This window comes from Leopardus geoffroyi, chromosome D3, assembly GCF_018350155.1.
Source record: "Leopardus geoffroyi isolate Oge1 chromosome D3, O.geoffroyi_Oge1_pat1.0, whole genome shotgun sequence".
NCBI lineage: Eukaryota > Metazoa > Chordata > Mammalia > Carnivora > Felidae > Leopardus > Leopardus geoffroyi.
The window spans coordinates 9,420,778-9,441,681 of record NC_059339.1 but is presented as its reverse complement, the minus strand read 5'-3'; the positions used below and the strand labels follow the sequence as shown (position 1 = coordinate 9,441,681).

The 20,904-nt window shown below is 36.4% G+C and overlaps 1 protein-coding gene across 45 annotated transcripts in view; it reads left to right on the top strand.

The window, feature by feature from the left end:
* ATXN2 (ataxin 2) overlaps nt 1-20,904 on the top strand; it is a 127,457-nt gene that overhangs the window by 21,154 nt on the left and 85,399 nt on the right. For all 45 annotated transcript variants that reach the window (XR_006707239.1, XR_006707238.1, XR_006707231.1 and 42 more), the window contains exons 2-5: nt 12,691-12,724; nt 14,134-14,193; nt 14,689-14,760; nt 15,312-15,462. Coding sequence is in view for 29 of the 45 variants with exons in the window: in XM_045456954.1 (XP_045312910.1) it covers nt 12,691-12,724; nt 14,134-14,193; nt 14,689-14,760; nt 15,312-15,462 (317 nt within the window). In the remaining 16 variants the exon portion in view is untranslated. The remainder of the gene's footprint in view (nt 1-12,690; nt 12,725-14,133; nt 14,194-14,688; nt 14,761-15,311; nt 15,463-20,904) is intronic.

The window sequence follows — 20,904 nt, the reverse complement described above, 5'->3', positions numbered from 1 at the left end:
GCTTTATGTTATGGCCATGTCCCTTATCCCTTCCTCTTAAGTAAAACTTTATATGAAGAGGTTTTTTTTTACAAGTTTAATTTGTGTTGTAATATAAGGAAAATAATTGTGTTAGCTAACAATGATCAAGCATTTATTTAGTATGCCAGGCATTGTTCTTAAGCCAGGCTGTCCTTATGAATATCACTGAATTTTTTATAGCCTTATGTGAAGATGCTGTTTTTTTTTCTTTTTTTGTTTTTAAAGGTACTGACTTTAGGGGCGCCTGGGTGGCTCAGTTGGTTAACGTCCGACTTCAGGTCATGATCTCAAGGTCTGTGAGTTCTAGCCCCACGTCAGGCTCTGTGCTGTCAGTTCAGAGCCTGGAGCCTGCTTCAGATTCTGTGTGTCTCTCTCTCTCTGCCCCTCCCCTGCTCATGCTCTGTCTCTGTCAAAAAATGAATAAACGTTAAAAAAAAAAAATGTTTAAAGGTACTAACTTTATCACCATTTTATAATGTTGAAATTGAGACACAATGAGCTGAAGTTATGAGGTTAAGGTCACAGAGCTAGGAAGTGATAGGGTCAGAGTAGGGTCTTAGGTTATTTATTTGTATATATTTTGACGAGCAGGTTGTAGAGAAATTAAATTAGTTCTTATGGGGATGGTAGTTGTTTTGAAACAGTGGTTCTAGATGATTATATGACTGGATTAATCTGGCAGTTGTGTGAATTTAGAGTTGCTGGTCCACCTTAGTTTGCTAAAAAGAAAAAAAACCGTAGCTTTAGTGTTTGGGTTTGTCGTGGCCTACCCCCTACTGCCGCCTTGACTCATTTTTTCAGTGTGGATATCATTATTCAATAAGATTAGTTAATAGAGTTTCCCTTTCTAGTAAAAAAAATTGAAATGGTTAGAAGAAAATGACTCACCTAAGTGAGTTAACTGTAAGAGCTGGAATTACATTTCTAGTTTTTAGTTGTCCTTTCTCCTGACAACTGTAGTTTTTTTGTACTATATAAACAAATCGAATTAGTTGGTATTTGTCATAATTCACATAAATTGTACTGTATACTTAATATACTTAATTTATTCAACAATTTATAATATTTACTGTATGCCAGTCTCTGTTAAGCCCTGGGCACACAGTGGTGAAGGAGACAGAAGTGTTTGCCCCCATGGAGTTTATATTCTGGGAGTGGGAAGTGGACAGAAACAGAAAGTAAGTTGGTTGAACACATAATAGAATTTCAGATATTAAGTGCTATCATTCATTAAATATTACTAAAGTATGAAAACGGTGATATAATAATGGTTGGGGAGCGACTTTTGATAATATGGTCAGGACAGGCTTTTCTGAGGATGGAACATTTAAATCGAAATCTAAATAATAAGCAGTTGGCTGTGTCAGTATCTGAGAAGAGTATTATTACACCTTTACTGGAAAGGGGTTAGCAGGTACATCTTTCTTACTGTGCCAAAGAATATTAGTTACATCCAAACAACTAGTCAGGTTCTAGAAATCTGTATCAGTGAAATACTTGGATTGTATAAGTTATCCAGGCCTGTTGAAAGTTATAGAAACTAGTAAATGACATCTATAGATAGTGTTGAAGAATAGTAATGAAAGCAAGAATGATGAAAAATGAAGAAATAAAAAGTTCTATAATTACGTTGTGGAGGGCACTACCAATAGAAATTGCATATTCCTCCCCCGCCCCCAGGATTTTGAAACAATAAGGGAAGAAATTTTATTCTAGCTAGATTATGTAATGTGTTTCAATTATCAGGAGTGTTCTTGGGTTGTTTGTATGTATATTTTACTTATTCAAGTGGTGAATGAAACAGATAAAATATACATATGAAAATAGCACATTTTAAACTTTGTCCTAGAATAACCTCTAAAGTGTAAGTTGCCTGAAGGCAAGGCTGTGTTCATCTGGCTCATTCAACAGATATTTGTTAAATATAAAGTTAAAAAAACTACAATTTTTGAGTGCTTCCTCTGTGCTAGAGTGTTTATTTTACACCTTTAATGAAGTTTAATTGACATAAAATGAGTCCCACATTGTAAAATGTACAATGTAATAAGTTTTGACCAAATGAGAGTGTGTCTGTGTGTGTGTACATTTTTCATATTCTCTTACTTGATCCTCCACAACCCTGTGACTTGACTTATTTCCGTTTTACAGATAAGAAAACTGGGGACCAAAGTGATTAAGTAACCTTCCTGGGGTCACTGTAAGTGGCTGACCTGGGATTTGAAACCGAGTTGTCTGAAAAGTAGGGTAGACCTTTGGGTTTTAGTATGCCCTCTGTTTTTAAGCACTGCACTCTAAAGTCCTAGTGCTTTTGGTTTCCTGGGTTGGGAATATCTGTGATCTCCTCTCTAATTTATCCATAGTTTCTTCATATTTGTGTGTGTGTGTGTGTGTGTGTGTGTGTGTGTGTGTGTGTGTGTTTTGCTATTGGTGATGTCCTTTTGCAACAAAAAATTTTTTGATCCCTCCCCCTGCCTTAAGTAAGCTCTAGGCCCAATGTGGGGCTTGAAAACAAAACCCTCAGATCGAGTCACCTGCCCTACTGACTAGTCAGGCACCCCAAATTTCTGATTTTGATCAAGTCCCATTTATTTTTTCGTCTGTTGATTGTGCCTTTAGTGTCATATCTAAGAATCCATTGCCAAATCCAAGGTCTTGAAGATTTACCCCAATTTTTTTTCTTGCAAGAGTTTTAGAGTTTTAGCCTTTACATTTAGGTATTTGATCCATTTTGAATTAATTCTTATATATGTTGTGAGGTAGGAGTCCAACCGCATTCTTTTACATGTGGATATCCAGTTGTCTCAGCTCTATTTGTTGAAAAGACCATTCTTTTCTCAGTAAGTTGTCTTGGTTCTCTTTTCAAAAATCATTTGACTATAAATGTAAGTTTATTTTTGGACTGTTGCTATTTCATTGTTCTTTTATCCTTATGTCAGGAGCATACTATCTTGATTACTGTAGGTTCTCATTTTGAATCCTGATGTATCATTTCTTCTGTAAATATTTCAATATATATATTTCTCTAAGAGAATGAAAGTTTTAAAAACATCACACTTGGGGGCAAGGCACCTGGCTGGCTCAGTCAGTAGAGCTTGTGACTTTTTTTAAAAATTTTTTTCGATGTTACTTTTTTGAGAGAGAGAGAAGGGGAGGGGCAGAGAGAGAGGGAGACACACAGTCTGAAGCAGGCTCCAGGCTTCCAGCTGTCAGCACAGAGCCCATTGTGGGGCTTGAACTCAAGAGCCGCGATCATGACCTGAGCCGAAGTCGGACACTTAACCGACTGAGCCACGCAGGCACCCCTTAATTCTTTAGTATTATGTAATGTCTAGTCATTTCAAATTTTTCCAATTGTGTGTCACTTAAAAAATAATCTGCTTTACTGAAGTATAGTGTACATACAGTAAAATTCACCAATTTTATGTGCAATGTAATGAATTTTTAGCCTCAGATTAATTTTGTTACAATTTACATATAGTAAAATTTAACCTTTTTTAGGTATGTTTTAGGAGTTTCTTTTTGGCTCTGCCTTTAGTTTGGGGAGTGGCAAGTTTAAGGTATAGTTTACATGCAGTAAACTCATCCTATTCAGTGTAAAGTTCTTTGAGTTTTGGCAAATGTATAGTCACGTAATCACTACCACAATTCAGATACCACCCTATAAAGTTCCCTCTGTACTTTTATAATAAATATCCTTTCTTCTCCCTTAGCCCCTGGCAGTCACTGATTTGATTTCTGTATAGATTTGCCTTTCCAGAATGTCATATAAATGGGATTATGGATTATTTTTGTGTCTAGCTTCTTTAATTTATCACAGTGCTTTTGAAATTCATCCATGCTGTGTGTAGCATGTATCAGTAATTTGTAACTTTATTACTGAGTAGTATTCCACTATTCAGGATGCACTACTGCAGTTTATTCATTTATCAGGTAATAGACATTTGGGCTGTTTTCACTTTTTGGCTATTTTGAAGAAACCAGCTCTGAACATTCACATTCATTACTTTTGAATACGTACCTGGGAGTGGGGTTGTATAAGTCTGTTTGACTTCATAAGAAAATGCCAAACTGTTTTCCAAAATGGCTGTGCCATTTTCCATTCCCACCAGTGGTGTGTGAGAGTTTCAGCTGCTTGGCATCCTTGCTAGTGGTTGGTATTATCAGTCTTTAATTTTATCAGCTAAGTCTACTTGCTTAAATGACTGTGTAAGTCTTTTGCCTGCTTATTGAGCTATTTATCTTCTTATTAATAAGTTCTTTGAGTTCTTTGTAATTCTGGGTATAAGGTTATTATCAGACATAACATTTTGCAAATGTTACCTTGTCTGTGGGTTGACTTAATTTTCTTTTATTTTTTTATTTTTTTATTTTTTTTTATTTTTAATGTTAATTTATCTTTGAGAGAGACAGAGTACAAGTGGAGGAGAGGTAGAGAGAGAGAGGGACACAAAATCTGAAGCAGGCTCCAGGCTCTGAGCTGTCAGCACAGAGCCCGATGTGGGGCTTGAACTCACAAACTGTGAGATCATGACCTGAGCTGAAGTCTGACGCTTAACCGACTGAGCCACCCAGGCGCCCCGACTTAATTTTCTTAAGTCTTTCAAAGGACAGAATACTTGAAAATTGGATGAAATCTAATTTGTCAATTTTTTGCTTTTATGGTTTGCATTTTTTCTGTTTGAAAATTTTTGTCTAACCAAAGGTCATAGAGAGTTTCTCCCATATTTTCTGTTAAAAGTTATACTTAACTCTTTTGTGATTAGGTCATTGATACGTTTTGAGTTAGCCTTGCCAAGCTTTTGTTTCTAGTAGCTTTTTGGTAGATTCTCTTAGGATTTTCTGTCTAAATGATCATACTATCTTTATTATTAAAGACAGTTTTCCTTTTCTCTGTCTAGTCTTGCCTTGATATTGCCTAAGCTAGAACTTCCAGTTCTAGTGTCTCTTCATTTTATTTATTTATTATTTTTTGTGATGTTTATTTATTTTTGAGAGAGAGAGAGCTCTTGAGCAAGTGAGCGCTAGTGGGGAGGGGCAGAGAGGGAGAGAGACTGAGGATGCAGAGCAGGCTCTGCGCTGACAGCAGAGAGCCCAGTGCAGAACTTGAACTCATGACCCATGAGATCATGACCTGAGCCAAAGTCGGACACTTAACTGACAGAATCACCCAGGCGCCCCCATTTTATTTTTTTATAATTCTAATCAAGATTCTCGTGAGATTCACAAGTTGATATGTCATCCATTGTAATCTACCCATTTACCTCTTATTTTATGGTAGGTGCTTTTGATTCAGTGATCAGTACAAAGTCCCTAACTTTGTGGAACTTGCTCATTGTCATCAGAGGCACATTAGTAAAATACCTTGATTTTTCAAAAGGTGGATCAACATCAATTCCATTGTAAAGCTTAAAGATAATTAAATGAGAATAAGAACACTTTGACATTTCTCAGTTATGTGTACATTAAGCTTCCATGAAGAAAGTATTTAATAAACTGTCAAGAAATTTGTTTTAAATATTTATTTATTTTGAGAGAGCACGAGGGAGAGAGAGCTCTGCGCCACCATGGAGCCCAGCTTGGGGGCTGGATCCCATGAACCATGAGGTCAGGACCTGAACCGAAATCAAGAGTTGGATGCTCAACTGACTGAACCATCTAGATGCTCCAAGAAATTTGTTTTAGAAATAATGGCTCATGTAAAACAGCAGTAGATTTATTTTTAAAATTGTAGTTGTTGACATTGCAGCCACATTTTTTTTTTCAGTGCAGAGGTTGGCAAATCTTTCTTGAAATGACTCGGATAGTAAGTGTTTTAGACATTATGGGCCATATAACTTCTCTGTTGCATATTCTTGGCTTTTCTTCTTCCCTCCCCTCCCCCTTCCTCCCTTCCTCCCTTCCTCCCTTCCTCCCTTCCTCCCTCTCTCCTTAAAAACCATACTTAACTCAGAATCTCAACAAAAACAGGTTGTGGGCTGTAGTTTGCTGACCATTGATTTACGTAATGATTACTTTGAAATCTTTCTCCATCTTTTTCTTTCTACTTTGGGCGCATTTATTCATTAGATATTTATTAAGTGTATATCATATGTGAGCTATGGTTCCTTTTTGCTGATTTTGGTAAGCAGTACAAAGACGTGTAAGATACTATGTGCCAATCTTTGTTGTTTAGGTTTTATTCATCCAGGAGCTTTTGGCCAAGGGCATGAATGAATGGGTGTTGAAACCCAGGAGTTTCAGTCTAGAGAGTACTGTGTGTATTTGATTGGGATGTCATGTTCCAAGGAAGGTTTCTTGAAAGATGACATTTGAGTTTCAAGGCTGTGTAGGATTGAATTTTTCTATTATAAGACATTAAAGACATTTTGGACGGTAAAGTAGAAGTTAATAAATCATGCAGAGTTCCTAATTTAAAAAAGTGTATAATTTTAGATATATAGAAAAGCTGCAATGATATTACAAATAATTCTATACCCTTCACCTTCATTCTTTATGTAAGATTTACTTTTTAATTTTTTCTCTGTTAAATTAAGATACACATAATGAATTTGTTATAAAATTAAAATTATTTTATTAAACGTATGGGAGACATGGTGCTCCTTAGCCCTAAATAATTCAGAGTACATTTCCTAATAACAAGGACATTCTCTTTCAAAACCACAGTACATTTGTCAAAATGAGAAAATTAATGTTGTGTCAGACTGTTATCTATAGACCTTATTCAGATTTCACTCGTACTGATGTTCTCTACAGCAAAACAGAATACTCTTTTGATGGCCCAGGAACCAATCTGGGATTATATGTTACATTCAGTTGTCATGTCTTTTTGGTTTCCTTTAATCTAAACTAGTTCCTTAATCTTTGTCTTTTATGACTTGATGCTTTTGAAGATTACAGGTTATTTTGTAGAATGTCCCTTAACTGGGGTTTCTCTCTTTCCTCATGATTTAGATTCTGATTGTGCCTTCTTACCAAGAATACCACAGATTTGCCATGTTTTTATTGCATGATTTGGGGCAGGTACATGATGTGCATATTTGTCCCATTGCTGGTACACTGTTAACTTGAATGACTTGGCAAGGAACGGATAGGTTTTCCTTTTTTCTGATTTCTTTAATTTTTTAAGTAATCTCTACCCCCATTGTGGGGCTCAAACTCAACGACTAAGAGTTGTGATCAAGAGTCGCATGCTCTACTGACTAAGCCAGCCTGGCGCTCTAGATCTGCTAGACTTCTTTACTAGAAAATTATTTTTCACTTTGTCATTAATCAGTATCTTGTGGGGAGTTGCTTTATAACTATATAAATATCCTGTTTCTGTTTTACTAGATTTAGCATCCATTGGTGATTTTTGTGTGAAACAGTTTATTAAGTGGCTACCAAATTGTAACCTTTTAATAACGTCATTCCTTCTACCTTTATTAGTTGGAATTCACTTGTCGGGTTGACAGGATGACAAGGAGATGGGGCTTGAGGTGAAGGAGCAGAGAGCTCAGTATTAAGATGGCACAGATAATTTCTGTGAGGAGTTCATCTTCATAACCTAGGAGTTATGTGAAAGGGCACAGAGTCCAGATGAATGTCTCTTTCTTCTTCATGATGGATTGACCCTTTTATCATAAAATGTCCCTCTTGGGGCACCTGGGTGGCTCAGTCGGTTAAGCGTCCAACTTTGGCTCAAGTCACAATCCCATGGCTTGTGGGTTTGGGCCCCGCTTCTGGCTCTGTGCTGACAGCTCAGAACATGAAGCCTGCTTCGGATTTTGTGTGTGTGTGTCTCTCTCTGCCCCTTCCACACTCCCACTCTGTCTCTCTCAAAAATAAACACTAAAATATTTTTTTTAAATGTCCCTCTTTCTAGTAAGACTTCTGTTTCGTTAGATAATTGTACAGCCACTGCAGTTCTTGTATGTGCTGTTCTTACAATATTTCCTTTTCCATCCTTTTCCTTTCAGTCTCTTTGTATCTTTAAATCTAAAATTCCTCTCTTATAGACTGTGTATGGTTGGATCTTGTTTTTTTATTCACTTAAGCCTGTGTCTGCAGTGATTCTATCAGTCTCCTATGGTAGCCTTTGACTACAAACTCCACTGTTTTTGAGGGCACCCTTTGGCATGAACTTCTCTACATGCTGTTGCAAATGAATTTCCGCTGGGAAGAGAATCTGAGCTTATCTTTTTTTTTTTTTTAAATGTTTGTTTATTTTTGAGAGGAGAGAGAGAGAGAGAATGGGGGAGGGGCAGGGGCAGAGGGAGAGGGAGACACAGAATCAGAAGCAGGCTCCAGGTTCTGAGCTGTCAGCACAGAGCCCCACGTGGGGCTCCAACTCATGAACCATGAGATCATGACCTGAGCAGAAGTCAGATGCTTAACCCACTGAGGTGTGGCCCTCCCCCCTTTTTAATTGTGGTAAAATGTACATCGCATAAAAGTTAACCTTTGTAACCATTTTTAAATGTGTAGTTCAGGGGACCGAAGTACCTTCACTTTGTTGTGCTCCCGCCTCCTCTATTAAGTTCCAAAATATCCCAGAAGGAATCCCTTTACCCACTAAGCATTTGCTCCCTATCCCAGCCATCCTTAGCTCCTGGTATTCACCAGTCTACTTTTTGTGTCTATGAATTTGACTACACTATATACCTCCTATAAGTAGAGTCATACAGTAGTTGTCCTTTTGTGTATGTGGCTTCTTTTCACTTAGCATGTGTTCATCCTTGTTGTATGTGTCAGAACTTCATTTGTTTTTAAGGCTGAAAAATATTCTATTGTATGGATGTACCACCTTGTGTTTATCATTTGCCAGTGGACATTTGGGTTTTTCCACCTTTTGGCTACTGTAAATAATACTACTCTGAACATTGATGTACAAATACCTGTTCAGATCCATGCTTTCAGTTATTTTGGGTATGGATTCAGGCGTGGTATTGCTGGATCATAGGATAATTCTGTTTAATATTTTTTTTAATTTTTAATGTTTATTTTTGAGAGAGCATGAGCAGGGAAGGCACAGAGAGAGAGAGAGAGAGATATTTTTTGAAGCAGGCTCCAGGCTCTGAGCTATCAGCATAGAGCCTGATGTGGGGCTTGAACTCATGAATGGTGAGATCATGACCTGAGCTGAAGTCAGACGCTTAACTGACTGAGCCACCCAGGTGCCCCAATTCTGTTTAAATTTTGGGGGACTGCCATACTATCTTCCACAGCAGCTGTAACATTTTACATTCCCACAGGTAGTACACATGGGTTCCAGTTTCTCCACATTTTTCCAACACTTGTGATTTTCTGTCTTTTTTATTATAGCTTTCATAGTGGGGGTGAAGTGGTAGCTCATTGTGATTTTGATTTGCACCTTTCCTGATGACTAGTGATGTTGAACATCTTTTCGTGTGCTTATGGGCTAACTGTATAGCTTCTTTGGAGAAATGTCTATTCAAGTCTTTTGTCCATTTTTGAATTGGGTTGTATGTTTTTTTGTTGTTGTTAATGAATTGTAGTTGTTTATGTATTCTGGAATTATCAGATACATGAAATGTACATATCTTACTCTGAAAAGTGGTGTCTTTACTCTGATAACTGATAATCCTTTGCATAAGAGCTTTTAATTTTGATGAAATAATTTTTGGTATTTTAATGTTTATGCATTTTGGTGTCACAGTTAAATCATTGCCAAGTTTAAAGTCATGAAGACTTTTCTCCTGTGTTTTCTTCTAAGAATTTCATAGTGGTAGCTCTTAAATTTGCATCTTTGACCCATTTTGGGTTAATTTTTGTGTATGATTTAAGTTGTAAAGTTTCACCATATATGTGAGGGTTTATTTCTGGGCTCTCTATTCTATTTCATTGGATTTTATGTTTGTCCTATGCCAGCACCACACTATTCTGATTACTGTAGCTTTATAGTAAGTGTTGAAATTGAGAAGCTACACTTTGCTTTTGATTTATGTGTCTTTAAATTTATAATAATTTTCCTTCCCTCTACACTGTTTTTTTTTCTTCTCATGCCATTTATTTGTTGCATAACCCATCTTTTGTTAGGTCACATTTACCACATTCTGGGGCGCTTGGGTAGCTCAGTGGGTTAAGCACCTGACTCTTGATTTTGGCTCAGGTCACGATCTCAAGGTTGGTGAGTTCGAGCCCCAGGTGCAGAGCCTGCTTGGGATTCTTTCTCTCCCTCTCTCTCTGCCCCTCCCCTGCTCGCACTCGCAGGCTCTCTCTGTTTCTCTCTCAAATAAATAAACTTAAAAAAAAATGCCACATTCTGGGTTTAACGGATTTGTAACCTCATGGTATCAGTTAATATATTCTTCTACACCCTGTTTCCCGTAAACTAGTAGGTCTTGATTAAATCCAGGCTCCAATTGCATCATATCAGAAGGTACTTTTTTTTTTTTTTAACCTAAAGAGATTGTGAAAAACATGCAGAATGATAAAAATGAAGCCCTGCACACCTGTCACCTCGTCTCAACAGTTGTTAACTCAAGCCAGTCTTATTTACAACCCCAGCTATTTCCTCCTTCCTGTATTAGTTTGAAGCAATGTAAATTACTGTTACTCTTTAAAATTTCTTTATATTAACTTGGCATTTTGAATCACGTATTAACTTGATATTCAATAACTATTGAAAGCATATAATCCTGGATATGATTGTTTTGTGAAATATTCATCTAATCATAGGTATGTTTAGGACTAGAATATGATCTTGGCTTTTTTGAAATTTAGTTTTTGTAACTATATGAAACATTAACTTGCTTTGTTCCAAAATACTAAAGAAAAATTTAAAAGTAAAGCATCTCTAAATGGATCCCAAAAGAAAAAACAAGAATGAATTTAAACTTTTAGCATAAGTTTCAGAGAATGCTCCTATGGTGTGCTAATATTTCCCTTGGTTATTCCACCACTGGGTTTGGTCAGTGAAAATCAGTGGTTTCTATACTCCATACCTCTTGGTATTGCTCTCAGCCCAAGCCCAAGCCCAAGAATGATTTGTTCTACTAAGTAAACCAGGTTGTCAAACAATTGCTCTTTATTAGTCAAAGATGTAATTGTATAATCAATAAAAATATAGAAGTCCCACCTCACAGAAGTCTTTAAATTCTTTTAAATCGCTTTATGGGGATGCAGGTGAATTTATGGGTACTGAATTGGTGGCATTTATATCTTAACTGTGGCATCTCAGCAACCACTAAGATAAGGTAACCCTAAGCAAGATTTTTAGCCATTTTATGTTATCTTTAATTACAGGCTACAAATAAATAGAAAACCCCAATAAATTCAAATGAAATGAATTTATTTGAAAAAATTTAGAAATTTGATTAGGTTTAATTGTGAAGGTAGTTTATTCCGTGTGACGCAGTTTTAGAGAGGCAGTATAATCTAGAAATGAAAAGCCTGGACTTCGGGTCACCTGGTTACAATACCAGCTCTCCTCATGAACTAGAGGATTTTAGTCAAGGTAATTAACTAAGGTTTGGTTTCCTAACCTGTAAAGTGAAGGGTAAGAGATTGCACATAGTGCTTACCATAGGGTCTGGTTTTTGTAGTAAGTATTAGTTACTATTATTATTAGTTCTCTTCCTTAGACTTTAGTAATTTCTCTCTCGGTGCTATGTGTGAAGCAAAGAATTACGGAATCAGAATGTTAGAAATGGAAAGAATTTCAGAGGTGTGTGGTCAGATGTTAATTTCTAGATGAGAGAGAGTGATTGGGTTGGAGAGCAAACCAATCCTGTCCTTGGAGTTCTAAGATCAGTGCTATTTTACTGGGAATTGGCACCATTCATACTGGTAGACTCTTTAGACCTGAATTGTACTTCTCTTTGAATGTTTTAAATTTGTGGCTTGAGTATCATGGTTATTTTATTAAAATGAGATTCCAGTCCTGTAATTCCAGAGTAACTAATATTTCTGAGGAATATAGAATTTCACTCTATTAATGTTTGTATCATTTCATAAAGGGCCTAATCTTTTCCATTGGAACAAGCCTTAGGTCGTGTTATGCTCTATAACTAAACTCACTTGACAATATTGTCTACCTTACTAGAAATTACTTGACAGCTGACTTTGGTGTACGGCATTGTTTCAGAGGTAGGGGGTTGGCAAGGAAAGACACTTGTTATATAGATACTGACAGAGGTACTTATTATTTAGAAAGGAAAGTGTTCTGAATGATTTAACTTATTTTCAAGTGTTTTTCTGCACTTGTAAACATAGTGCCTGTATTTAGAGACCAGGGGGAAAAGATGGGAGGTGACTTTGATGTCAGTCAATATGTCAGTTAAATCAGGAATAGAATTTTTATTTTATTCCCAAGTAGTTTTCTCCAACAGAGTGAGAGGTTACTTTTGGAGTAAAGATTATTTAGTATTGGTTATTTTTTCCAGTAGGCTATTTTTATTTGTACTTTGTTTTATTTTGATCACGTTCACATTATTTCTTCCTTCCTCCCTGCCATGACCCATATCTTTTCTGGGCCTCTGAGCCAGCAAACACAGAGAGAACCATACTTAAGTAGCCTTTATAGTTAATATTAGATGAGCCTTACCCATGGATTGCCTATGCTGTATTTGAATGGAATTATGCTTTATTTGAATGAAATTTAAATTTGAAAAATTTTTTTAGTATGTTTAGCCTGTTGAACTTAATAAACATAGTGTTTAATTTTTTCAGAGGTCGAAACAGCAAAGGACTGCCTCAATCTACGGTGAGTAACTTTAATGTTAGTTGGTTGGAAAAATTGGTAATGAAAATGTGATTTCTGAACCGGTGGACCAAAGCCAAGGTAAAAAAAAATCCTTTTTCTTGAATTTTATATCTGACAACGTTAAAATTTTTTTTTTTATTTTTGAGAGAGAAAGTGAGACAGACTGTGAGTGAGGGAGGGGTAGAGAGAGAGAGAGGGAGACACAGAATCCGAAGCAGGCTCCAGGCTCCGTGCTGTCAACACAGGGCCTGACACGGGGCTCGAACTCATGAACTGTGAGATCATGTCCTGAGCTGAAGTCAGATGTTTAACAGACTGAACCACCCAGGCGCCCAAAGAAAAATTTTTTTTAATGTTTATTTTTGAGTGAGTGAGTGAGTAAGCGAGAGAGAGAGAAGAGAGGAGAGAGAGAGAAAACGAGCAGTGTAGGGGGCCGGAGAGTGAGGGGACAGAGGATCCGAAGCAGGCTCTGTGCTGACGGGGCTGACGGGGGGACTCAAACTCACAGACTGTGAGATCATGACCTGAGCTGAAGTTGGACGGTTAACTGACTGAGCCACGTAGGCACCCCTCTTATAACTTTTATACTTCAGTACTGTTTGGTATAAAATTATTAGCTATATATGTTGTTTTTTGAGATGATTTTATATGCAAAATATAAAATTATCTGTTAATAGTATTTTTCTTGCCTAATAAGAAGTTATTGTTTTATAAATGGCTAAAGGCAAATCTAAATGCGTAATGCCTAAAAAAGATCAATGGAACACCAGGACTGGAGTTGCAGAGTTCTTTGGGTGTTTGGTTTTGAATTAATGTGCTTTTAGTTTGTTCCATTTTTCTCCCTTGGAAAGAGCCTTCTGGTTTTAAAATTTAGAACTTTTATCAATGAAAAAATCCATGATTGATGGATACGTGCTGAGGGAACATAGTGCAACGTCTTCTGCAAAAGAGCCCTCCACCCCATTTATTTATTTACATATACTTAAACCTATTTAGTGTTCAGGTCTGTGAGTTTTGATGCATACGATTGTGTAACCACCACCACAGTCAAGATAATGGGACATTTCTCTCACTTTGAAAAATCACTCCTGCCACTTTGTAGTGAACCCTCCTCCCTTTACTCCCCAATATTTGTGGTTTTGTCTTTTCTCATATATGGAAGTTCACTTTTGCTTTTTTGTGTCATGTATAGTCAAAACATTGTTAGATGGTATGACTGATTTCACTTTTGAAAACTTAAGCCTCTGTTCTCTAAGGAAACAAAAGATTGTAGTGAAGTACATCTTTCTTTAATGCACGTAAGGTATTCTAAAGCTAACTAAACATTTTGTAACAAATTAAATGTTAACTCTAATATGTATACACAAGGATAAATACTGATGGCTAATATTTTTTTCTTAAAATTCCAGATTTCTTTTGATGGAATCTATGCAAATATGAGGATGGTTCATATACTTACATCAGTTGTTGTAAGTTACCAGATTATTGGGGAGAGACTGCCTGGCGCGTAGTGCAATAAAGTAATTTCATGGTGTTGAAATGTAGATGAATGATTCTCACAGTATCATTTCTTAGGTCACAATCAGGATTATTTAGAAAAAACAGAACTCCATCCAAGCTATCGTGACTCACTATAAAAGCATTCTTGTTAACCCTGCTATGTACAAAATAATAGTAGTAGATGATTGTCTTTAGTGCATTATTTTGTCACTTAATAGAACCAGAGTCAGAAATACTTAACTTCAGTATTTAAATTCATACTGCAAACTCTGAGCAGGGCCTCCTGAGGAATTTTGAGAATTCAGTGTATTGTTAATGTTTTAAAATTTTTTATTGTTCTATCAGTAAATACCTAATATGTCGAATGAAGCCTGATGAGCTGTATAAAAAATAAAATGAAAGCAACTGTCCCTCAAGACTGGCTAGCACACTGTTTCTTTGATAAATTAATTGTATGTTTTTAGGGATCCAAATGTGAAGTACAAGTGAAAAACGGAGGTATATATGAAGGAGTTTTTAAAACCTACAGTCCTAAGGTAATTTTTACTCTTTTCTCTTTTTGTTGAATGTAAAACCCCATGAATCATCAACTGCTGTATGTTTGTCTGGCTTCCTGACAGTGTCTGTTAGTTTCTGATTTAATAATTTATAGTTATGATGTGGACATGTTTGTCACATTTTCACGTTTAGTTACTTTACCACTTAGATTTTGCTCTTCAGTTTCAAATACTGATTATTTTATAAACTATTTTGTATAATCAAACTTGCTTTGTGGGCTTATTACAGTATCTTGACCTTTTCAAGCATTGTGGACCTGAAGAGGGATTGAGTGGTTCATTATTCTATTCTTTATCACCATTAGTTTACTTAAGACAGACTATGGTAGCAGGGACCAACTTGTAGGTGAGAAGTATTTTGAATGATGGAGTAGATAATAGGTCATATTTCTGAGAAAAAGGTATGATTATAAGATTCTCTTGAGATAGATTTTTTTGTCAAGGGCATTTAAGAAATAGTACCTTGATATGCTGAAGAATTCTTATATTTTATAAGTGTTTTGAATATTTACTCATGCTTCTCATTTTAGTGTGATTTGGTACTTGATGCTGCACATGAGAAAAGTATGGAATCCAGTTCGGGGCCAAAACGTGAAGAAATAATGGAGAGTATTTTGTTCAAGTGTTCAGACTTTGTTGTGGTACAGTTTAAAGACATGGACTCCAGTTATGCAAGAAGAGGTGAATTTTGATTTCCTAAATCTGTGTCATGGTTTATAAGATTTATTCGAACAAAGACTTTATGCATTGATTATACAGACTTTTTTTTTTTTTTTTTTTTTTTTTTTTAGAGTAACCTGATTAGGACAAATGGGAATTTTAATGCATTTTTGTTGGAAAATATTTAAAACTTCAGAGGAAGATTCCTTGATACTTTAGGATAAATCATGAGAGTTTGTGTTCTGTTAAAGTTTGTAAGGGATTTTCAGTCTATAGTTTCATGGTCAAGAATGCTACTGATTATACTCAACTGAAATTTCTTGTCCCATTTGGCCTTCAGTTCCTAAACTTTTCATTTTAAGATGCTTATAAATAACACATATGTAGTTTTATCATGCTTATAGTTCCATAAATGTTATAGTTTTATGACCTGGAAGTAACATAGGACTAAGAGAGAACGGGCAGAGAGCTATGGATAGAAAAACAATGGCTTAATGAAGATGAAAAAGATAAGTAGAACATGCGTATTTAAGAAAACATTCAGGAGGGGTGGAGGAGAGGAGAAAATGGGTGATGGGCATTGAGGAGGGCACTTGTTGGGATGAGCACTGGGTGTTATATGTAAGCGATGAACCACAGGAATCTACCCCCAAAACCAAGAGTACATCTTACACACTGTATGTTAGCCAATTTGATAACAAATTATATTTAAAAAAATAATAAAACATTCAGAGTATGGGACCTTTTTGAAAAACTAAAAGGGATGACATAGTTATATTAAAATTTAGTCCATTTCAAATGTCCATTGAGGAGGAAAATACGGGAATTACTGTTACTCATTTGGAGAGTATATGCGGTGCTGAGTGTTTAGTATCACATTGAAAGGCTCTTGGCAATTTTGAATTTGGCTCTAACCTTTTTTTTTAATGTTTATTTTTGAGAGAGAGAGTGAGACAGCGAGAGCGCATGTACACAAATGGGAGAGGGGTAGAGAGAGAGAGGGAGACACAGAATCTGTAGCATGCTCTGAGCTGACAGCCGAAGTGGGGCTCGAACTCACGAACTGTGAGATCATGACCTGAGCTGAAGTAGGACGCTTAATCGACTGAGCCACCCAGGGGTCCCTTGGCTGAAAAATTCTTAAATTGATTTTTTCTGGTCAGGTTCTATAGTCAATTCCATTGTGAGTTGTAACTCCCCACAGTTTTTGATTTTCATCATTCAACTGTTTTTGTTGCGCTCATTTTTCTGCATTGTTTTTTAGAAATTACAAGTCACCAGAAAGTTAAAGCCTTTCCTTTGGACCTCTTAAGGTTCTCACCTATAGTTAGCTTGTTTTTTCAGAAGCTAGCAGTGCTTGGTACCTGTAACTGGTTTGCAGTGCTGGAGAAAGCACTGTGTTCTGTTTTTGTACCTTCCCAAATGTCTGTGTCTCTGATTTACAACTCTTTGTCTAAGAGTCCTTCAATGGCCCATACAAGGAGACAAGTCTTTTTTTCGTTGCTGCCTTTGGAGTTGATCTTATTTATGCCTAGGACCACAAAATTATATTTATGCTTATACTGTTGAAGTATTTCACTGTTTTAAATTTAAAAATTGACTTTGGATAATAAGCTGAAAGGGAAAATACAGTTTTAGTTGAATCTAGTAGTACATAGCACTCTGGAAAAAGTATTGGTCACAACAACAACAAAATGTTCCTTACTCTGTTGGGTACCAGACCATTTAGCTAATAGCCATTTACAATACGCTTTGTCTTTTGTTCTTAAAGTGAATTAGCATTCCTAAATTTGGAAAGATAAATGTTACTTGGAAATATCTGTGGCATCCCATTCTTTGATCCTCTTCAAAATTAATGTCTTAAATTTTTTATTTTATTTTATTGTTTTATCATGTCTTTATTTCTTAGGTAATTTGTGTTCATTGTAGAAAGCCAAGAAAAAAGATCAGAGCGACAACTTTGACATTATTCAGTACACTCATAACGGGATGGATGTATTTTGCTATATACATAAAAATATAGTTTTCTTGATGAGGACATCCCATAGTGGAGTAATTTCAGGTATTTTATTTAAAGACTGTAGTGGTTTAGTGAATTATACAATTGTGTCCAGTGCATGGTATCCTGAAAATAGTATTAAGTCATGTGTTGAGGATTTCAGGTCCCTCTCTCTCTCTCTCTTTTTTTTTAAACATTCATTTTTTTAAGAGAGAAAGACAGTGTGAGTGGAGGAGGGGCAGAGAGAGGGAGACACAGAATCTGAAGCAGGCTCCAGGCTCTGAGCTTGTTAGCACAGAGCCCAGCGTGGGGCTTGAACTCAGGAGCTGTGGGATCATGACCTGAGCTGAAGTCGGACGCTTAACCCACTGAACCACCCAGGTGCCCGAAGGATTTCAGGTCTCTTAAGCCAGATTCTTAATACTGTCCTGGCAGATAGTATTAATACTATCCTTGCCCTCCAAAAATATTATTTTGGAGATGCTATTAGTATAGAAAAAACTTTTTAGGGTAATTAATTGGCATGGTTCATTAATTACAAAAAATTGAGACATGATTAAGTAACTTGGTAAAGTGAAGACACAAACCTAGCAGCTTCTAACCCCCCAACTCATGTTCTTGAACACTGTACTATTGTGACATAAATTATGTGGTCTCATTTGTTGTTTAGCTTAGTCAGAATAAGCCTGCATTTACCTTAAGGGATTTCCCCACAAAGCCAAAAGTAAACAAAATTCCTGTATAGTATAAATATGCAGATTATTCAAGATTCTTTTCTTTTTAAAATCTTTGGCTTTATTTTTGGGGAAACTTTTAAAAGTTAAGTTAGTATGGCTTTTAACTTATTAATTCTGACTACTGATTTTAGTAAGTTTTTTTGTTTTACTAGGTTTTTAAAGTTGTCACATTTGTACACATATGCAAAGGAATAAAAGGCCTAGAAATAATTGATCTGTTTTTTATGATATGATGGGTAAGCTTCATGTGATCTCTTGAATGCTATACATGTTACCAGTTTGAGTTGTGGGCAAAATGAAGAGTAACTCTGCATTTTGTAAGCTGTGGATTCCTTTTGCACACCCATAATTAGACCGTCAGGTTATCGCTGGAAAATTAGTGTGTGTTTTATCCGTTATCTGAATTCCATTGCAGACAAATATGGGATGCTCTTATTTTCCCCTCTTCATTTTGCTATTTTGTAGGGCATTCAGCTGCTTTTTGTCTCTGCATCTTTCTACTTTGGAATTGGCGTATGATCTCTACTCATTTTTTACTTTCCTGTTTCCAGTTTTCCTTTCTCACTTGATTTTCTCCTTCATTCTCTTTCTGCTTTTTCTTTTGCTGCTTTTCTCATATTTTGCTCTTTAATATCTCAACTACATTTTAGTTCTGGCTGCTCGTCTTTCTTCATTCTCCTAACTTACGCTTCTTTCTACTGCTTCATTTCCTTAAAAGTGTTTTCAGTCTAGAGAACAGGGGCCAGCAAACTTCAGGCCTGTGGGCCAGATTCACTCATTGGTAAATAAAGTTTTATTGTAACACAATATACCTGCTTATTTTTGTGCTGTGTGTGGCTGCTTTCATGCTACAGGGATAGAGTTGAGTGGTTGGAATAAGAGACTATATGGCTTGCAAAGCCAAACAATATTTATTACCTGGTCCTTTACCAAAAAATCTTGCCAATTCTTTCCTAGATCTTTTTTCCTGCTACGTTTGGTCTGTTAGGGCTGATCAGAAATATGTACTGTATTGTCTTTGGTGAAATAACATAGAATATCCTTTGTCTCTAAACTCCTGCTTTGACTGTAATCTAATATTGTGTAATTTCATTAATTCCTTATTTGTGACCATTCGAATTGGATTTAGTTTGAAGAATCACTTTCTTTCCAGCTCTTTTGTCACAATAAGTGAAAAATCACATATGAGAAAATTAAGTTACTGGGAATGATCTCCATCCTCAACTATTTGCCCCCTCCCTTACCTACAACTTTATCTTCCCCTTGCCATCATTACTCTCTTTCCTTTGGTTTTAGTAGGTGGGATATTTCACTTCCTGTTCAATCTCAACTTCTCCAGTCATGCTTTTGACTGTGTTCCACCATTCCTGGGTTCTTGCTCTTTTCTGTCACCTCTGTTTCCAGACTCTTCAACCTCTTCCTCTCTAGTTGCTCCTTCGCTTTAGCCCAAAAACCTATTCAAGTCCCTCTATTCCTGAAAAGAATTCCTTTTTGTCCTGGACTCTTCTTACTATCCTGTCTTCCTTTCTTACTCAAACTTCTTGACTCTTAGTTTCTACGGACTCATCGCATGGTAATCTGCCTTTTATATTCACAACTTACAAGCTTCTGGGGCTACCAGTAACGCCTCATTCATAGGTCCTCTGTACTCTTTTTCAGACTTAATATTGATTTTGGCACTGTTGATTTCGTCCTTCAGAAAGCTGTTCTTCTGTTTCTCATGGGTTTTATTCATCATTCCTTCTGTGCTCATTCTTGGGCTTTATATCTGTTAAAGTGCTCTTAAATGTGTTTGTGTTCCCAGTGTTTGTTTCTTTGCCCACTGCTCTTACCGTGTATCAGTTGTTTTATACTCTGCTAATTTCAGTTACCATATATAAGCCTATTGCCAACATCTTTGTATATTGCCTTTACACCACGTTGTATTATAATTACATTTCTCCCCTATTATACTTTGAGCTTTGTAGAATTTTTTTTTAATCCTTGGAGCCTAGTATAGTATTTCTGTGCATAGGACAGGCACAATTGTAAATGTCTGTTTTGAGTGAATGAAATTAGGACTTACGCATACTTTAAAAAAAAACAAAACTATTTTATGTAAAGAGTGAGAAAACTATGGGGCGCCTGGGTGGCTCAGTCGGTTAAGCGGCCGACTTCGGCTCAGGTCATGATCTCGCGGTCCGTGAGTTCAAGCCCCGCGTCGGGCTCTGTGCTGACAGCTCAGAGCCTGGAGCCTGTTTCAGATTCTGTGCCTCCCTCTCTATCTGACCCTCCCCTGCTCATGCTCTGTCTCTCTCTGTCTCAAAAATAAATAAATGTTAAAAAAAAAAAAAATTAAAAAAAAAAAAAAAGTGAGAAAACTAGAAGCAGTCTTACATATACAGCCTGCCAGCAAATACTTATTGAGCTCTGGATTGTGTTCGTTGCTGTGCTTGTTGCTATAGACAGTACAGAGAAATTCAAGACTTAATCTATTTTGGGTCCCTTTTGAGAACTTAGTGAAACTGTATACCCTCACCCTAGAAAAAACTGTGCACATGGACTTTTACACTTAATTCTGTAGTGTTCACAGTTCCCTAGGGAGTTCATGTACTCCATATTAAGAAGCTCCGCTCCAGGCATTTTCGCAGTTGGAGATACCAAGGCATGTGAAGGAATTCAAGAAAAGTGGAATGTTAAAATTAGTGGCATTGAATTCCAAATAGAGTTCAGAGACATGAAGAATTG